Below are 18,963 nucleotides of genomic sequence, written 5' to 3'. Positions count from 1 at the left end.
CAAAGCTCCATTTGTCAAAGCCACTGCAACAAAATGTATTTCTAACTGACAGAGTAGTCACTAAAACAAAGATTCAGAGAGGTTAAGTAGCTTCCTAAGGGCACACAGTACGAGTTCAGGCAGAGCTGGGGTTGGAATTCGATTCTGATGTCCATGCAGAACAAGATTTCTCCAATCCAAAGGCAGTTCTGGTGTGGTGACACCTGAAGGGCCACTGCTCTGCCTCACATGGCCCCCTGGCAATCATGGCAGAGTTCCCCATGAGAGCAGACTAGTCTTAGCCTAGGGGCGACAGGGACTGAGGAAGATAACACCATTTCTGCCCCCGTGAAGCTCAGGTCTTCCATAAGGTTGGTGCCCCAGGATGTGGTGGAAGGAGCGTGAGTCCAGGAGCCAGACTTCCCCCTGGCTACATGGCCTTGAGCAAACCCATTCACCTCAGTGTTCTCTTCCATAGGATAGTGCTGGCAATGCTTCCTTGAGAGTGCCTGTGCGATGCTTTCATGACATATAAATGACATAATAGTTGTGCAGTGTCTGGCCCACAGTTATATAGTAGTCATCATGGCTTCTGTTAACTGCTCTTCTATTTAGAAGTCTGGAGTCAGAGTAGATCTGAAGCAGATGCAGGCAGTGCCCTGCCCATAGGCCCTTGGTCACCTTACTGTAGTGACAGTGGCCTGATTTCCAATGGCCAGCAACTGCATTTGTTGCTTGAGGGCTTTCTCTGGCTATGGAGCCCATTCGCCACCCATGCACAAGCCAGAAGAGCTGGGAAATTAATGGTCCCTGCACACATCCTTAACCAAAGACTGGTGGAAACTGGTGTACAAATACCCCAGCTCCCTTGCCCTTGGGGGGATGGCCCTGGGGACTGTGATGCACACCAGTCTAGAGTCCCCAGTGAGATTAAGCACTTACAGTGAGAGCTGGTCTGCCTGAAAACGCAGTGGCTTTATCGGTTTCTTTTCCTTCCTGTTGGACTTTCCCACTATTTCCCTATGTTTCCTGGGGGTCATCACTCAAAGAAGCCACTGGCACATTCCAATGCTTGTCTAGAGTCTTCTTCTGGGAGCACTCAAACTAAAACAATATTTTTTAAAGCCTAAAGTTAGGCCAGTGGCCATCAAACATTTTGTGCACGTGAATCTCCTAGGGATCTTATTAGAGTGTGGTGGGGTACAGTCTGAATGACATGACTCAGGCAGTCTGAGGTGGGGCCCAAACCGCCTTTCTAACGAGCGTTCTGGTGATGCTGATGTGCTGGTCCCAGGTCCACATGTTTTCCAGGGTTTGGACCTCTGGTATTGTTGAACTTGTTTAAACAAGGAAAGAAGAATGTAGGTTAGAGCAGCCTAGGAGAGCTTCCTGGAGGAAAGCTCAGGCTTGGAGCTAAGTCCTGAACCTTGGGGAGGACTGTGGTGGGTGGGCGGGGGAGGCAGGCCTTTCCACAGAGGAGGGAAGTCGGGAATTGCTGGGGCCTGAAGCTGTGTCTGGAGTGAGCAGGATGTTGGTGACTCATCTGCTTGGAGTTGATTGGGGCCTGCAGGCTGCAAGGGCCAGAGGTTCTGAAGGGCAGCACTGTGAGAAAGTTCTGCTCCGTCCTCCAACTGCATCCTCCCTATTCTCATCCCTAACTCTGGGAGGAAAATCGGGACTTCCCTGGTTCCCTCCTTATTACCTTTCCAATTTCTTCTCAACGCTCTTCTAGACTTTGTCTCCCCTCTGTGGAGCCCTTTCTGGTCATTCTAGCTAACAGTCATCTTCCTCTTCTGAAATGTCATGAGACATATATTCTGAGTTACACATTTGACCATTTCATATTTTTATGGTCTGTGATTATTTCATGTATGAATTAGGAGTCACCGGATTTTACTGTGGCAAAGGACCCCGAGGCCATCCACACTCACATCATTGTTTTGTCATTCATAATGATACCTGGATTATTTATAGTAATCCACAGCATATGAGGGTCTTACATGTAAGATTTTCATCATAAAATTAAGAAACAGGCTCTGAAAGGTAGGTTTGTCCCAAGTCACCCAGCTTCTTGGGGTCCTCCACGGACAGGAAGTGTTTTGGCATTATTTTACCTCTTTTGTGCTGGGCATGGAGTTGGGCACATCAGGCTCACTTGCCTTGTGTTCACTCAGCCACCAGGAGAGAAAGCCGCCTGCCTGGCACCCCCTACTGGTCTCATCGAGAACACCACAGGTGCCTTTGATCAAAGCACACACTGGAACCACAAAAAACTGGGACCCTAAGGGACCTCACAACAATTGTTTTCGTGACGAATTGAAAAATAAAAAACCACGCTGCTTTCTGCCATCATTATCCAGGGTTGTCCATTTTTGTTGGGACACGGCAGCCCACCATTCAGGAACAATGCAGATCAACAACACAGACGCCTGGCTCTCTGCTCATCCATACACATGCTCTCTATAAGAAATACCTCCAATCCTAAAACATAACCATGTGGGAGCAGGAGCTCACACAGACATTCCATTTACCAGCTTATCTTTTGATAAAAGGTCAACAGACCCTTTAAGAGTCTTACCTGGACTCACAAAGGCAGGTCCACGAACAGCCTGGGACACCATCTCTGGCTGCTACACGTGTGCAGGGAAACGTCCTCACTCTTGTCATCGCTCACTGAGACACACGCCCGTGCCAGCTGTGACTGACTGCCCAGGCCATAGCACCTTCTACACAGCGTTTGCTTCCTATGAGCACGACCTCAAAGTGAGACCTCATCTTTCCAAATGTCACCCTGCAGTGTGAGCTGAGCTGAAACTTTCTAGAGAGGCCTGGAGGTAATGTGGATGGGAGAGGAGCCGCGAGAATGGATCTGCTGCGATGCCGGTGGGAGGTGACAAGGCCAACAAGGTAGATGAGCAGGAAGAGAAGCCAGCCCCTTGCTGTCGACCCTTGCTCTGAATCAGCTCCAGGCACAGGAAAGCATTAGGGTCAGAGACTCCAAAAGGTGAAAAGTCGAGTTAACTGAGCCGCGTGGGCCCGATAGGCTGTGCCAGGTGCCACGGGGGATTGGAAAAGCTTTCAGAGGGGGCCAGGAGTTTTTACAGAGGAAGTGATATTGGATTTGGCCTCCAAGAATGACTAGGAACTGTCCAGGCAGAGGGGATGACATAGAAAAGAAGAGCCTGAAGGAAGGCGATGTGTTTAAGCAAGAGCTCCATGGGTTTGGAGGGTTTGTAGCCAGGAGTCTGCCCCTCAGTTGATTCTTGGGGATGACAGGAAGCCTATAGGGTATTCGGGTGGTCAGATCTTTATAATAACTAAGGCCATCCTAATGAAGAATGCATTAGAGGGGCGAGAGTCTGGAAGCAGGAGGCCGCTGTGGTAGTGTGGGCTTCTCTAGGGCACTTTTAGTTTGTCACAAAGTCTCTCTCATCTCATCTCCTGGGAACTCCCATCACTACCATTTTTCAGCATCGAAAGATATTTCTGGATCGTGAGCTGTCTTCACGCTTGCCTCCCGAACCCGATTGTAAGCTTCTTCAGCAAGGGGCTGTGTCTCACTGATTTGTTTCTGATGCCAGACACCCCACCTCCCACAAAGGACTCTGCACAGGGCAGGTAATCTGCAAACATTGTTGTTGCCGACTCAGGTGATGACAACCATGATCCAAACCATACTAGGGCAAGTGCTCAAGAAAGTTGTGAGATGTCTGGTTTCCTCCAAATAAAACCTGAGCAGGAGAAAGGCTTGGGCTGAGGGGCAGGGGTGGATGTGCCATTGGAGAGCCAGCTCTTCACTGCAGTCCTGCCCCATAACTGGTCCTCAGGAACGGGCAGTCTGGCTGGTCTGTGTTAGAGAGACACATCTGACCTGTGCTTTACTGCACTCATCACGGTTGGAGTCGGGCGGTGGAGAGCAGGAAACGCTTCCTTGCCCTCCCACTCTCCCCTCCTCTTTCTGTCGTCTTAAGTAATCTGAGTAATGCCAAGTCTATTATTCTTAGAATTTTAAAGTATGTCAGAGCTAGAAGGGACTCCAGAGGCGATCAGTACCACTGCCTTCTTTCACAGTCTAGAAGGTGGAGGCCCAGGGAGGTTCCAAGCTGAGTGCTTTGCGCAAGGTCACAGGGCTTGTTTGGGGCAGGTTGGACCTGGAGCCCAGGTTCCGTGGCCCTTGGCCTAATTCTGTCCATTATCTTACATGGACTCTTATTTATTTCTTTCAAGTTAGATATGATGATTGTGGACAAAGAGTCTCTTTGGTTCTTTCGGACACATCAGTTAGGGATCTTACTGAGTATAGGCCATAGCCAGGCCTGAGCTCTGTCATGGGGGGCCATAGAGAAGATGTCTCTGTGGGAGTTGAGGGTCACTTGCCTGAAAAGTGAAAATGCCTTTCTACCCAGGCCAGTGTGCATAGGGGCAGGGAAGAGGAGAGTGGGTAGTCTAGGGAAGAGGGGCCCTGTGGGCAAAGCCTTGGGCACGAGAAGGACTTTGAGATGTCTCATGGGAAGGGGGCTAAAGAATCTGTTGATGGAAGCAGTGGGAGGTGGGCTGGGGCCATGGACTGGTGTGGAAGAGGAGAGGCAAGATCTGAGGGTGCCCCAAATGTAGCCTCTGCCCATCTGGCCCTCAGTCTCTGGATTTAAAGCATTTCTGACTTCCCCCTCAGGACCTTGGTGTTCCTGTCTACGTAATGGGCCCAGCAGGGGGCCCTGTCCCCCCCAGCCCTTCTATTAGTGGCATGGTTTATGTCACATGGTGAGGAGCTGGCAAATCATACAAATGTCTGCCAGATCTGTTTCCTGTCAGGATGGGGACTCTTCTGAAGGAAAGGACTGGAGAAACTTCATACATGGGTAGGCTGCCAAGGCCTGGGTTCTGGTCTCAGCTCTGTCACAAGCAAACTCTCAGCTCATTTCACTGAGATCACAGATTCCATGTGGGTAAAATGAGAAAACTGAGCTGGAAGTTGGTGCTAAAACTGGCAGCACTTGGGCCAAATCTGGCCCACAGTGTGTGGGAATGGCAGACCAGAAATGATCTCTAATGCCTGGAGATTGGCTCTGCCCTCTTCTGCTGCCCACTGTGCCCTCTGTGCTTACACCATCTGAATGTGCGCCCCTCAGTGAGCCACCTCCCACCTCTAACACTATGGGAACTCTTGGGCTTGTCCCCCAAGTTAGTGAGAACCAGTGAGTAAGAGTGAAGAAAGCCCTGTCCCAGGCCTCACTGTGCCTTTTCCGCCCACGCTTGGCCCTAGAATAAAGTTCTACATCTTGGCACTGCTGACATTTGGGGCCAGATACTTCCCTGTTGTGGGAGTCGTCCTGTGCATTGTAAGGTGGTTAGTGGCAGCCTGGCCTCCTCCTACTTGATGCCTGTCGTGTTTCCAGACAATGTCAATGTCCACTGGGAGGCAAAATCCCTCTCTGTTGAGTACCACTGCCCTAAACGGACAGATGAATAGCTCTCTTTGTAGAATAAGGGAGAAGAAGGAAGGTATTTCAATCATTTCCCCAAGAGAGGGAAAAAAACCCATGAGTCAGAGGAAGGGTTGGTGAGACCCTTTCCCCAACCCCAGCTCTCTATCCCCAAGACTCAAACACTGTTGAAAACTGTTTATCTTTCTGCCATAAAAGAGCTATAGGGCTGCCCATTTCTCAGTGTTATGGGTTCAATTGTGTCTCCTCCCAAAGATGTTAAAGTAGGATCCTAACCCCTGGTGCTTGTGCATGTGACTTTATTTGAAATAGGGTCCTTTCAGATGATCAAGTTAAGACAAAGTCATTAAGGTGGGGGCTAATCCTATATGACTGGTGTCCTTATCAAAAGGGGAAATTTAGAGGTAGAGACAGATAAGCTTGCAGAGAAGATGATATGACAACCTAAGAGTACCACTTACAAGCCAAGGAATGCCTGAGGCTACCAGAAATGAGAAAAAAGGCAGGGAACTCTCCCTCACAGCCCTCAGTAGGTATCAACCTTGCCTACACCTTGATCTTTTACTTCTGGTCTGAGAACTGTGCGACAACAAATTCTTGTTGTTTAAGCCCCACCCCCCACCCTGGGTTTGTGATACTTCATTACTGTAGCCCCCAAACAAACACACTCCGCAAGAAGAAAAACAGCAGGACTAGGGGGCTTGACGTGTGTGGGGATCTGTTTTGTGACTTCACCATCTGAAGCAGAGACTCAGAAGGTGGCCGGGGCTGAGAGAGAAGATGCATGTGCTGATGAGACCCAGGCTCGCCATGTAGAGACAAAAGCCAACGCTGTGCCTATAGGACAGACAAGTGGAAATACACCGCATCTCTAAAATGAAACACTTTGTGCCAATCACCAGAAGTTGTAAAACTACCCTGAAGAATTAACAGCCTCCGTACATGCTAACTACATCCATCATAAATTCGCCTTTAGTTTCTGTTATCATATCACTGTCTCTGGGGACCCCTGTCTTGTCATCATTTGCCCTTTATAATTTATTCATCTTGTTCTTGCCTGCATCCTTTCTACTTATCATTCATCTTTACAGTTGTACATAAAATTAGATGGATCCTCCCATGGCAAGGCTGTCAGGAGGGAGATGGGCCTCATCAGGGGAGCCCCAGAAAAGCTGGTGGAGGTCCTTCGAGAGCCTCTGTGGGTGTCAAAGTAGCAGTGGGCTGGGCAGAGGAGAGGGAGGGAGGGAGGAAAGGAGGAGAGGAGAGAGGCAGGAAAGGCAAGTGAAAAGGATAAAATAAGAAAGGGTGGAAAGTGAGAGGGAGAAAGAGAAAGAAGAAAATGACCAGAAGGGAGAGAAAAGAGGCATAAAGAAAAAAGAGAGACAAAGAGAAAAAAAGGAAGACAAAATGGGACTTAGGAAAATGAAAGTGACAGGAAGGGGGGAAAGGAGAGACACCCTGAGATAGCGGTGCCAGAAATCCAACTGAGCTTTTTTTTTTTTTTTTTTTTAATTTTCCATTCTAACATCTTTTCTGATAAACTCAAAGAAGGTCACATTGAATTTCCATGGAAATGACCCGTCCTGAGTTGCGGTGACCTGAGTCAGGAGGTGTGATGGCAGCGATGTTGCAAGTCTACTGGGCTGAACAGAGGGGTAGGGGTGGGAGACGGCCCAGAGGAGTGTGTTCGTTTGCTTTATATTCTCAGGTTGCCAGAGTCAGGGCACAAAAGCCAATCTTTAACTAGTGAATTGGAACTTTAATGTTTACCAAGCAGATACAGCTCCCACTCTCCCTCCCCCTGCCTGTTCCCTCTCCTCCCCTCTCCTCTGCCAGCTCCCACTTCTCTCTGCTTCTAGGTCTCCTGCTAACTGGACCCAGTTCTTTCCCTGCGGCAGCCCTGGTGAGGAGCCCTTTCTGCTGCCAGAGAAACAGAATGCTGGCCACTGCTGGCTGTGTTGCCCCGTTTTCTCTAATCAGAGCCTCTCCTCTGAGTCCCTACATTCCTAACTGGGGAAACAGATGGGCTCTTCCTGGAAGACAATTCCATGCAGAGTCCCAAAGGCAGGGGGAGCTGGGACTAAGCAGCAGGGACCTATTTTAAGAAACAGAATTCTTCTAAGAGGCCTCTTGTGCACTCTCAGGCCCCAGGGAACTCATGGATCCTGACCTGTCATGCATGTCTTGTCTCTAGGCTAGTTCTCATGCCAGTGCTCCCATCCGACACACCCATCTTCCTCTCAACTCTTCATTCCCTCCCTGCCCATATCCTGAACAAAACCTTTGAGAAACTCCTGTGCCCCATAGTCATCTGGGTCCTCTTTAAAGCAACCAGTGTTGCTTTAGGAGAGGTGGGTATCCTGGGTTTCGGTAGCAGAGCTGGTGCTGGTGATGGCTTGGCAATTTATTAATTGTGTGCCTTGGGCAAATTATTTAATCTCTCTAAACCTGAGTCTGCTCATGTATAGGGTATAATCATGATATCTTCCTCATGGGGTAGTCGTGAAGATAAAATAAGATAATGAGGTAACATACTCGTGGTCTGGTTTTTGAGCTTCCACTGATCCCAAGAGACATGTCAGCTTGCCTCTCAGTCCCCAAATGTAGACACTTGTGAGTGGTATCTCTAGTTCTGTCTTTGTTGTTGTTTTGGTTGGGGTGGTGGTGGTGGTGGTGGTGGTGGTGGTGTGTGTGTGTGTGTGTGTGTGTGTGTGTGTGTGTGTGTGCATGACCACAAGGGGATTGTTTTCCTTGCTGCCAACAGGATGCTAGGCTCTGTGACTTGCTGGGGAAGAAACAGAATGGGCCGCCTGCACTATCTTCTCCCCTCCTTCTCTCCTCAGTGTGAAAGCGAAGGGCTGGTTTTAATGGATTGACTTTAATGGATTTTGAAGTCTGGAAAAGTGCCTAAATTGCTGAGGTTACCAGTTTTCCAGGTTCTTTTTTCAATTTCTTTCTCCTAAGTCAGGCATAGAGTGCACTCACCAGGGTACCTACTGTGGTCACCGCAGACCAGAAGAGGTCTCTCTCTGCCCCGCAACCAAACAGACAGCCATGAGCGAAGCCTCAGTTGGTGGAAACACCCATTATTTGGTTGAATGAAAACATTTTGCTTGGTCCTGTCCCTGTATTTGCTAGTGGTATACTTTCTCTGATCTCAAAGGAGAAAACCAACAAACAATAATAATGTCAGCCTGTTTTCTGGCATCTAAATGGCTCCACCTTAAAGCGTAATTTTTTCTTTTTTGGTCATTTTATTTTTTGTTTGTCTCCATGTGAGTTTGTGCAGGGACAATGTGCCTTGGGAAGTTCAAGCTGCAATCCTGTCTTTTCTCCTTGTCCCTCCCACTGTGGGCTGTGCCTGCCCTGAGAATTGTGATGAGGTCTTTGAGGCCATGAGTCTCCCTGTGAGGCCTTTGAAGAAAGGACGGTATTCCAGGCACTTCAAGGGGACTCTAGGCTATGTTTTAGTTCCATTGTTGGACTCTCTCCTCACCCCTCCCATCTCCCAACATACATTCATGTTTCTTTTTGTCCTTTTTCTCAAACTTGCCCAACTCTTCTTTGTGATTTCAGAAAAATGCCACTGGATCTCCCAGTATGAAGGATTAGCACAGATTATGGGGAACAGTGTTAATTATCGGTGGAAGGGGGGCTGGAGCCTCGCTCCAATGTGCTCCTGATTTCCCCTGGGCCTTTCTGCCTGGTAATAAGCCTTCTTTAATCTGGCAGGCCCCTTGGTGAAATCAGCACCACGGACAGTAGTATTGATTGCTTCTGAGAAACCATCACAGCTGCTCAACCAAATTACCTTTGATATGTGACCTTTAATGTAATTACTGCAACATCAAAGTATTTCTATAAATTATTAAAGAACTAATACACTCCATCATTTAGCTATTCTATTATATGTAAAATAAACAACTACAAGTTAATGTTAGATCCCGAACAATCCACACTTGCTACTGAAATTTCCCCAGTCCCGGGCCTCTCCCCCTTCGGAATCCTAAGCCTCCCCCTCCCATCTTCCCTTTCTGTTTCCCCATCTAATTCCCAGCTTTTAGCCATCACAAAACTCCCTAGCAATCTCTCTCAAGCTGATGAAGGGCCTCCCATAACAATGTGCTATTTTCTATTCGATTTGGGTGGCTTTAAAATATCTATCACAATCTCCCCCCAAAACAAAGTACTATAAACACTTTATTAATCAGCACAAACCTTTCTCAGAAGCCTTTGATTATCTTACAATATGGCTTTATGCTTCGCGCATAACATGGGGCGATGTGGAGCATATTTCTGCCATCTTACAGAGGGCATCCAGAAAGTAATTACTATAATATATGTGCATGTAGCCGCCACTAAAAACCAACTGGGGAATGGCCACCGTGCCAGAGCCGGGTTCAACACAAAAACCGGCGTGGTGCACGATTTCCATACATTTGCATCTGCGGGAATGTTATTAAGGTGACTCAGCCCCGTGCTTTGCAATCACAAACACCAAAATACAATACAAAGGCTGTCTTAATGGAAGCAAGGCCCTCCCCACCCCTAAACGGGTAAAGAAGGATCTTGGATGGAAAGAAAAGACTGCCACCGCCGGGGGGGGGGGGGGGGGGGGGGGGGCGGCGGCGGGGGAAGCTCTACTGTGGAAGGAGTGATAAGTGATCGTGATCGGGGGGGGGGGGGGGGTGCATTTCTCTCTGTCTACCTGGCTAACCTTTCTTGCTGTGGGACAGAAATGGAAGCGTGTGTTTACATACGTTTTGCTTTGTAAGAATGTAAACATGCATGTGTAAACATTGGTGAGCATACATATAGAACACACGTGCTTCCCTGCAGTGGCCATTGCATAATACAGTTTAAACACGGTATATTTATAAATTTTTAAAATTATGCCCACAAACACTCACATCTTTCTATTTATCTTTAGATACTCCGCGAGCTGTATATCTCAGCCCCCCTCCCCCATCTCTCTGAACCCATGGGAGATACAGCACAGACCCTTGACCCGAGGAACACTTCTTATTTTATGGTGATGAACTAGCCTCGATAATAGCCATGGCTGATATCACACCCAGTTAGGGGGGCCATAAATAATTCTCTTCTCCCCCGCACAGAAGCTATAAACCAGGGCTGAGGCGCGATAGTTTATCAAAGACGAGGGCTGGCTCCTTAAATAAACTGTGGTGATCTCACTCGCGGCGCCGAGCCTGGATGGGGAGGCGCCCCCTCCCGCCCTGGCCCCCACCCCAGAAACAGCCGGTGTCCGGCGACAATGATCGGCTGGCGCTTAGGCAGCCCCACCACGGGGGGCCCCGCGGGGCCTGTGGAGGCAACTCCGGGCTCCGGGGGCCAGGCACCCCCGCGTTCTCACCCGGGGCTGCCCGCACCGGCAGTGCGCGGAGGAGAGACCAGATCCGCAGGGGAGGAGCCCCGCCCGAGCTTTGTGGCCAGGCCAAGTTCACCCCTCGCCTGGGATTCCATTGGGCCGGAACCGCGGAGTGCGGAGGCCACCTGGCGAGGTCTGAGCTCGGCGCCTACGAACCCCCGCCGCTGCCCGGCGCCTCGCGGCTTCTAGGGGTGAGAGCTCCCGAGCGAAGGCAGGCGGCGCGCGCCCCGGCCCGCGATCCCCATGCCCGCCGCTTCGCAGCCCGGCCTCCAGAAGTCGCCCCCTGTCGGCGCGCCCGTCGCTCGCGCCTCGGCGGGCGCCACTTACCCCGGGCAGGGTCTTCTGCTCGTGCAGCGCGCTCTGGGCCTTCAGCGCTGACTCACGCTCACAGTAGGTGAGGAAAGCGCAGCCTAGGGAGGGAAGCAAGCGCCAAGAGGGTCAGTGGGGCGCCCCCGGCCCATTGACGCGCCCTCCAGTCGCCCTCCAGTCTCCAGCCCCTTCCTCCTCTTGGTCCCTCTCCCCACCTCTCTCTCTCCTGAACACCCAGCTCGAGCCTTCCTGCTTCTCCGTTTTCCTGTCTGCTTCTCGTTCCTCGCGTTGCTGTTCTGTTTTGCACCCTCAGCGAAGTTTCCCCACGCTGCATCTTCCCCCCTCCACGCCCCCTCTCCCCGCGGGTCTCTTCCTGTCCCCGTGCCCTGGTGCCTCAGGTGCCTCTGTTCTTTCTCTTCCAACCTTTCTCCCTCCCTCCCTTTCTTCCCTCCTCTGGGTGCTGTTTGCCTGTTTAAGCTCTGGCTCCAATATCTCTCTCCCATAAGGGTCAGCTTCCACCCCTCACCCACAGCACCTCTAGTTGCACTTGACCATGAACTCTTATTTCAAGCCCTTAGGAGCACTGTTGCCTGCTGCTTCATCAGGGATGATGGAGGGAGCTCTCGGCCTTCCAAATAAAGGCTCCATCTGTAAGGAGGACCCCAGGCCAGGCTGTCCTGATAAAATGAATGGGGCTGCTCAAGTGTCCCTGCCCCAGGCCATTGTCACATCTGCAGTGATATCTTCACATCCCTCCTAATCAGAGAGCTTCTCGGGCATATCCACTGCACCAATGTGCAAGGCTGGATCTGAGGCCAACTCTCGATGTGCTTCTAATTCCCTGGGTGACCCTACCCCTGGCAAACCACGTCTCCTGTCCTGCCTCAGTCTCCTCATGTGCGTGAACTGAGAGAGCTGACCCGGAGTGGGCTCCAAGGTTCACTCTGGGTTTCCCCTGGAGTGATTCTGACAGTGCAACACCAGGGAATCCAGATTTTTACAGAACACTGTGCTTAACTCAAGGGGTGACTTTTTAATGCGGGCCTTTCAAGCACAGTGACAAAGCAAAGAGAATGTTTGCTGATGGAAGAGTCTTTCTGGAAGTTTCCTCAAACTGCCAGTGTCAGGGGCCTCATCCTCTGCCTAAGGATGTGGCTGAGTGTGACTTGGGAGGCCTGCAAGGCCAGAGACCACAAGGAAAGTCAAAAAGCCAACCATGGCCAATAGCAGGCTTGAGTTCTGTGGGGGAATAGCGGCTTCAGACTTTCCAGAGCCACCCAGGGCCCCAGAGAAGGTGGCCTGCTGGCTGGCCACTTCCTTGCTTCATTATTTTCATTCCCTCCCTTGTTCCACTCTCCTGTTGTCTGACCTCCCAACCACTTGTATTCACCATCCCCCGCCCCCCTTTCTTTTGTTCTCATAGTCTTCTCACTTGGCACACCTCTTTCTCCATTTTCACTTCTCCCAGTCCCATCCATCTTCCAAGACTCTGATCAAGGTTCACCTACTCCAGGCAGCCCTCCTTGACTGGTCTAGTCCACCACAACTCTCTTTCTTGACTGTTCACAGCTGACCGTTTGGTCATTCTTATGGCCATTTATTAGCTGTTTCCTGAGTGCCCACTGCGTGTCAAGTTCTGTGTCAAGCCTCATGGCTCATGCCCTCTTTACACAAGGTTTATAGGCTGGTGGTTCCAGTCTGGTGCCAATGTCAGCCCTTCCCACCAGGTTTGCTCTGGCCTCTTATTTTCCCAGGCACAGAGTGCTCCTAGTGTCCTCTGCAGTTCCCGGCTCCTCCTCCACCCAGTGAAACCCCTTTCCTCCTCTTGCAGTGTAGAAATTAGTCCTGCTTCCTTTCCCCTCCTTGCTTTAGAGAAGATTTTGGAAGGGAATCTATGTGTGAGGGGGCCACAGAAACAGGAGGAAGGAAGCAGGGAGAGAAAGCTGGGAGACAGAAACTCTTGGCACCCCATTGGCCCTCTCTCTTCCCTACCTCCAATTCCTGCTCCTGGGCTGGCGAGAGCTGTCAGTGCCAAAAAGCCTCTCTCCCACTCCATCTCATTCTTCCCCATCCAGACCCCAGGTTGCCCCTCCTTTTCCTGCCTCCTTGCTCCTCCCTCCTGGTCATGGCAGGCGGTTATTGATGGAGACACATAGGGGATTGAAATGAATAGCGGTCAGCAGCCCCTGTGACGTTGTCCCTCGTGCTGCTGCCTGCCTCTCTGGGGGCCTCTTTCCTCCTGTCCCCTCGCTGGCCTTGTCCTCCGCCTGTGCCTTCCTGCAACTGGGAGGCAGCTACTGTCTAGCTACACGCAGGCAAGCCAGCTCGGGACAAGGTCAGGGGCAGGTTTGGAGACGGAGGAGGAGGGAGGAGAGGAGGAAGAGAAAGAGGAGGAGGAGGAAAGAGGAGGAGGAGGAGGAGGAAAGAGGAGGGAGAGAAGGAGTGGGGCAGGAGGTGGGGGAGAAAAATGACCATATTGTTTCCATGGCCCAGGATAACAAGGAAAATATATATATATATTTTTTAATTTGTTGCTTTTGTCCAGCTTCCAGGAATTTATGCCACTGCTTTTTTTTTTTTTTTTTTTTTTTTTAGAGAGAGAGCTTAACAGCTGCACTTTGAACCAAATTCTTTAAGGGACCCCCAGAACATGTGTAACCTCCTTTGACATCTCTACCCCTTGACTTCACCTCATTCCATGCTTCCCTTTGCTCACCCCCTGGCCTCCTTCCTAGTTCTCAGCCCTGCCAGGTACACTCTGTCTCAAGACCTTTGCACTGGCTGTGCCCTCTTCCCAGAATGACCTCAATCCCATTATCTGCATGGCTTGCTCCTCAGGTTTCTGTTCAAATGTGACCCCCTCAGAGATACCTGTCTTGACCACCTCATTTAACATTGTAACCCCTTCCTCAGCACGTACACACTCTCTGACCCCTCGTCCTGTTTATTCTCCTCTTTGGCATCCCTTACTCCTGACACGATATTTGTATATTTGTTCCTTGATTGGCATTCTCCCCATGCCCAGATGATGCTCCGTTCTTGGTTGGTTCTCAGTGCCCAGAACAGGGGCAGGAGCTCAATACATATTTATTGAGAGTGTTGAATGCCGAACACGTCGGATACTTTGGAGGGGACCGATAGGTTGGGAGAACGTGGAAATGGTGCTGGGAGGTTGCTGGGAGCTGACCAAGGCCCCGAGGACACAGGAACACAGGACTTTCATAGTGGTGGGGGACAGAGGTTGCCTGTGAGAGTTGATAGGTGGCCCTGGCTGGGAGGACACTGTCCCCAAGACTTCCTCCAGCCCATTCTCCCAGTGCCTGCCAGGGCAGTTACTGTCACTCCCCTGCTCTCGCCCCAAAGTGATCACTCCCTGAACAGGCCGATGTGCAGTTCCAGATAGAAAGTTGTGTCCAGGTGGATCCTTACCAGCCAGGGGTCATTTATTGATTTCTCTCTTTGTACACCAGTTTCCCCATCTATAAATGGGGACTGTTATTCCCCTCAGTGGCTTATAGGTAGACGTACTAGCCAATGAGTATTAACAACCTCTGCAGAGCTCTCTAATTGCAGAGTGCAGTGTAAACACAAACAACCCTTGTGAAGAGGGAGGTCAGCAAGGTAGAGTCCCTGCTTCTCCCCCTCTGCCAGGAGAGACCAGCCTTACACAGCGGCTGCCTGGGATAAACCCACCTGGGCCTTCTCAAACCATCTTTTCCGCTAGTCTGATGCTGTGTCTGACTGGCTACCTGAAAGATAAGTTGTCTCGCAAGGGCTCTTTCAAAAGGTAGATATGGATAAGCAGTTATTAACTGCTGATGCCAATGTACATGAAAGGACCACATCTTCTCCCTTGCTGAGGTCAGAGCTCTGGGGGAACAGTGGCTTGGTGGGAAGAGGGTGGCTTCAGGAGTAGAGTTTGCCATTACAGAATGTTGCAGAGCATGGTAGGCCTGGGGCGGAGGCTGAGGTGAAGGCTCAGGGTGTCCAAGGGAGAGAGGGTGCCCAAGCTTCACCCACTGGACACTAACTGGCCTCTCATGTAAGGACCCATGGTGCACCCAGAAGCCCCACCCAGAAAAACTAGCTTTGACTTCCTGCCACTCACTGCTGATCCCCATAGTAGCTAAGGAGGGGACTCTGAGCTGTGAGGGTGGTGCAAGGGACCACAGCTCAGCAGTCACTAAGCCTGTCAAGCTCACTCTCCCATTGATGTGCTGAGGTGTTCCCCAGAGACATACCTGGTGAGGCCCTTTGGGAACTCACAGTCTAGTTGGGAAATGGGATTCTCTCAGGAAGCAGTTGCATACCCATGTAAGAGTATGGAAGACAAGGCAAGCGCCAGGTTCTGAACCTGACGGTTGGAGAAGGAAGCACCCTTTCTGGGGTAGGGCTGGTGGCACAGAAATCTCTCCCTTCCTTCAGGACTAGCAATTCCCTTCCCAGGCCTGACCCTGCAAGTATGCTCATATTTGTGCCCACAGAGGAGAGAGCCAGGGTCCGCTGGGGCTGTTTAGAATAGCAAAAATAGAAAACCACCTAAAGGTCCATCAGAGCAGGGATGTTTTCGCATTTTGACTGTGGAATGCTCTACAGCTGTTTAAAAAATGAAATGATCCTACATGTACCAACATGGAAAGACACATTGTCAGATGGGAAGAGCAGATTGTGAAATCACATACGACAATATACAATAGGAACATATTCCAATAGTTCCATATGCACTCAATTCTGTATTTGCACCATAGCACAAAGTCTAGAAGGGTCACACCATGCAGAAAACGGGAAGTGTGGAGTTGGGGGATGTCTCCCATGACTTTAACTTTTGTTTTGTTTTGTCTGACATATTTGGACGCAGAATATATTCATGTCTCACTTGCATAATTAACTTTAAAGATAAAAGAAATCTTTACCGAAAGAGGAGGATGGACTAAAAAGGGTGTGGGTGAAAATGGGTAAGCCAGACAGGACACAGGACTCATAGCCTGCTTCGATGAGACAAAGATCGTTGGGCATCAGCTTCCTGGCAAGTTCTTCACGAGGGAAGTGATCATGGGTGGATCCTGCTGCTCTCAGTTCTGCCTCGTGCACTGAACACTGTCCGGCACTCACGTTTCCTTATGCTGCCATTTAACCTTTTCCCACTCCCCATTCCTATTTATCACTTTTGAGTCTTGTGTCTCTAAACAGACTGCCAACTCCATGGAGACAGAGACAATGACTTCTAAATAGAAGGCTGAGCTTCAAGATCAGGTGTTTGTGGGCTAGGAGACCAAGGAAACCCAGTGGCAGTGAGGGAAGGAGACCCACAATTGGGGTGCCAAAGAGAGAACAGGAAGCACTGAGGGCAGAGGAAGAAAGGAAGAGAGGAGGAGGGTGTGGCCATGAGAGGTAAACAGCCAGAGTGGGGGGTGGGTAGGTAAGCAGAGGAGGTGTTGCCAGGCCAGGGTGTAGGCTGGGTGGCAGACACCCTTCTCCAGCAGGGCAGCCTGCAGATGATGGTGCAAAAGGCACTGTTGATTCCTGAGAAGGGCAGGCACCCTCTCCCATGTGGGGGAAAAAACACAGCGCAGCAGAATTAATTGCGCAGAGATGGCAGTAATTTACAAAGTCCCCGTGAGCGAGTATAAAAGGCCCTTGTCATCATGAAGTGAAGGAAGTACAATTTCCTGCCTAACTCTGAACAGGGCTAAAGCCTGAGGTGTAATCATCATGGAGGGGAAGGCTCCCTATGTGCTCCCACCTCCCGCCCCAGCCAGGCCTTGGCTTCCTACTAATTGAATTACAGAATTAGCTAGAGGAAGGTGGCTCTAGAATGGGAAGATCTGGGCTCTAATAAAAGATCAGATGCATCAGGCCAGTCACTTGGCTGGCCCGAAGGAAGTAGGAAGAAGACAGGGTGCGGAAGTAGGATAGGAGACAGGAAGGGCGCAGGAAACCTATCAACTAGCCAGACGCATGGGTCCAGGAGGGGCTCTCTGTTGAGTGTGATCTCCTTAAGGGGTCCTGAAGGCTCCTCTCTGTCCCAAATCTCCACTCCATCGACCTACCATGGTACCTGAAATCACACCCTCAGAGCATTTTCCTGAGTGGTTCTTACTTACCTTGGGCTGAACCTGAGAATCGCCTAGAGGACTTATAAAATAGATGTGGACCCTGCTGCAGAGAAATTGAGGTAGAAGCTCTGGGGGGTGGGTAGAAGCAGAGAGAGAGTCTGCCATCCTCCCTGGAGAGACGGTTGCTGGTGTTCTGAGCCCACATCTGTTCCCTCATCCAGCCTCTGTCCCCCATGGTCTGGGTGGGCAAAGGTGGCCTCCCTGGTGCCTCTAGAGCAGATGTCCCCTCCCCATATTTGTGGGAGAGACAGTTGCAGAGGACTTCTTCATGTATACGCTCTTCCTCTGGGGATGTCCATCCACCTCCATGCCTGCCCCAGGTTGGTACCTCCTTCAAGACCCACTTCCTTGACCCTGTTCTTCAGTTAGGCCCTAAGCACCTACCTCAGCCATCATGGTCTCACCTTCTGTGGATTTTTATGTGGTCATGCCCTTGACCACTGCCTATGGCCTGCTCCAAGAGTGAATCTTGTCTTCCCTTCTAATCTGTGAACTCCTTGAGAATGGGCCCTTGGGCTCAGCAGGGCTTGGCACCAGGCAGAGAAATAAAACCACAGGGCCCTACCCTGTCTTTGCCCAGACACTTGGTGATCCTCCTGCCCCCTTTCAGGATCCGTCCTGGCCATTCCAGTCCTCTCAGTCCTTTCCGCCTGGACCTTACTCCCTCTTTCCTCCCTTCTCCCCAGGAGTGCTCCTTGCTGGCATCTCAATAATTCCTGCTGTTCTCCTCTCTCCCTAGGAGAGGGGCAATGATCACCTACCCACAGCACATGACTCTGACTTCCTATTGCTGCTCTACTTCCATGGAGAAAACCCAAGCCTAATGACAGCATCCTTTTCCCTGATGCCTTCACTATGCCTCCCTCCCTTGGAGCCCACATGTCCTTCTAGGAGTGACTAAGCCTCCTCTCCTTTAGAAAGCCTTCCCTGACTACACCATCTCCTAAAGCCCTCTCTCATTTGGCAATTAGAGTACACTTCATCTTCATCTACTTAGCATTTATGTGTGTTTGCCCACATGTACATAGTCTACAATAGGACTATGAACTCCAGGGTCCCCTTCTCCCTCCAATGACAGACATCATTGAGTGCAGTGTTTGCTAAACTATACTCTGCCCCTGGCTTGGCACGCCGAAAGGCTTGGAAGAGATGGCAGGGTGTGTGGAGAGGGTCTGGGATGTCCACCCCTCAGTTCTGGCCTTGTGGTAGTGGCAGGAACCACCCATCTTAAAAGAAGAGATCTGGGAGGTGGGGACGATGGGGCAGCTTGCAGGGGGTGATGGATGGCGCCCTCGGCCAATGAATCAGAGCTGCTGTCCTGCTCCCCTCCTCAGAGCCTCTAGTGCTGAAACCCCACCTGCACCGGCTCCTGCTTTTGGGCTTAGCACTGCCCTCCTGCAACAACTCTCCCTAAACTAAAACCCCCAGTGAAGGGCATGGTGGTCTTTAAGTGTTTCTCAGAGTTGAACTTGGTTGCAGGAGATGAGAAACTGGCCCCAGTTCACTGTGACTCTGATGTATTTTGAACTTTTCTCAGCCCTCTTGCCCTTTGTGGTCATAAGACAGAGATGGGTATGGAGCTGGGGGTCTAGATCTCCCCAGACCTAGACAGGCAACCCCGAGGGACCAGTCCTGCCTTATTCTTCCTGCTGGGCACCAGACAGGGCCCAGTAATCAGACGAAGGGACTTAATTGTCTCTGCACCTCAGAGGATGAAAGGACCAGC

The 18,963-nt window shown here is 50.7% G+C and overlaps 1 protein-coding gene across 50 annotated transcripts in view; it reads right to left on the bottom strand.

The window, feature by feature from the left end:
- Nucleotides 1-18,963, bottom strand: part of CELF4 (CUGBP Elav-like family member 4) — a 306,214-nt gene that overhangs the window by 212,003 nt on the left and 75,248 nt on the right. For all 50 annotated transcript variants that reach the window (XR_002780759.1, XR_002780762.1, XR_002780761.1 and 47 more), the window contains exon 2: nucleotides 11,140-11,222. Coding sequence is in view for 44 of the 50 variants with exons in the window: in XM_011361305.1 (XP_011359607.1) it covers nucleotides 11,140-11,222 (83 nt within the window). In the remaining 6 variants the exon portion in view is untranslated. The remainder of the gene's footprint in view (nucleotides 1-11,139; nucleotides 11,223-18,963) is intronic.

The sequence above is a fragment of the Pteropus vampyrus genome, unplaced genomic scaffold (assembly GCF_000151845.1).
Source record: "Pteropus vampyrus isolate Shadow unplaced genomic scaffold, Pvam_2.0 Scaffold3, whole genome shotgun sequence".
NCBI classification, from domain to species: domain Eukaryota; kingdom Metazoa; phylum Chordata; class Mammalia; order Chiroptera; family Pteropodidae; genus Pteropus; species Pteropus vampyrus.
This window is presented reverse-complemented; position numbering and strand designations above follow the sequence as displayed.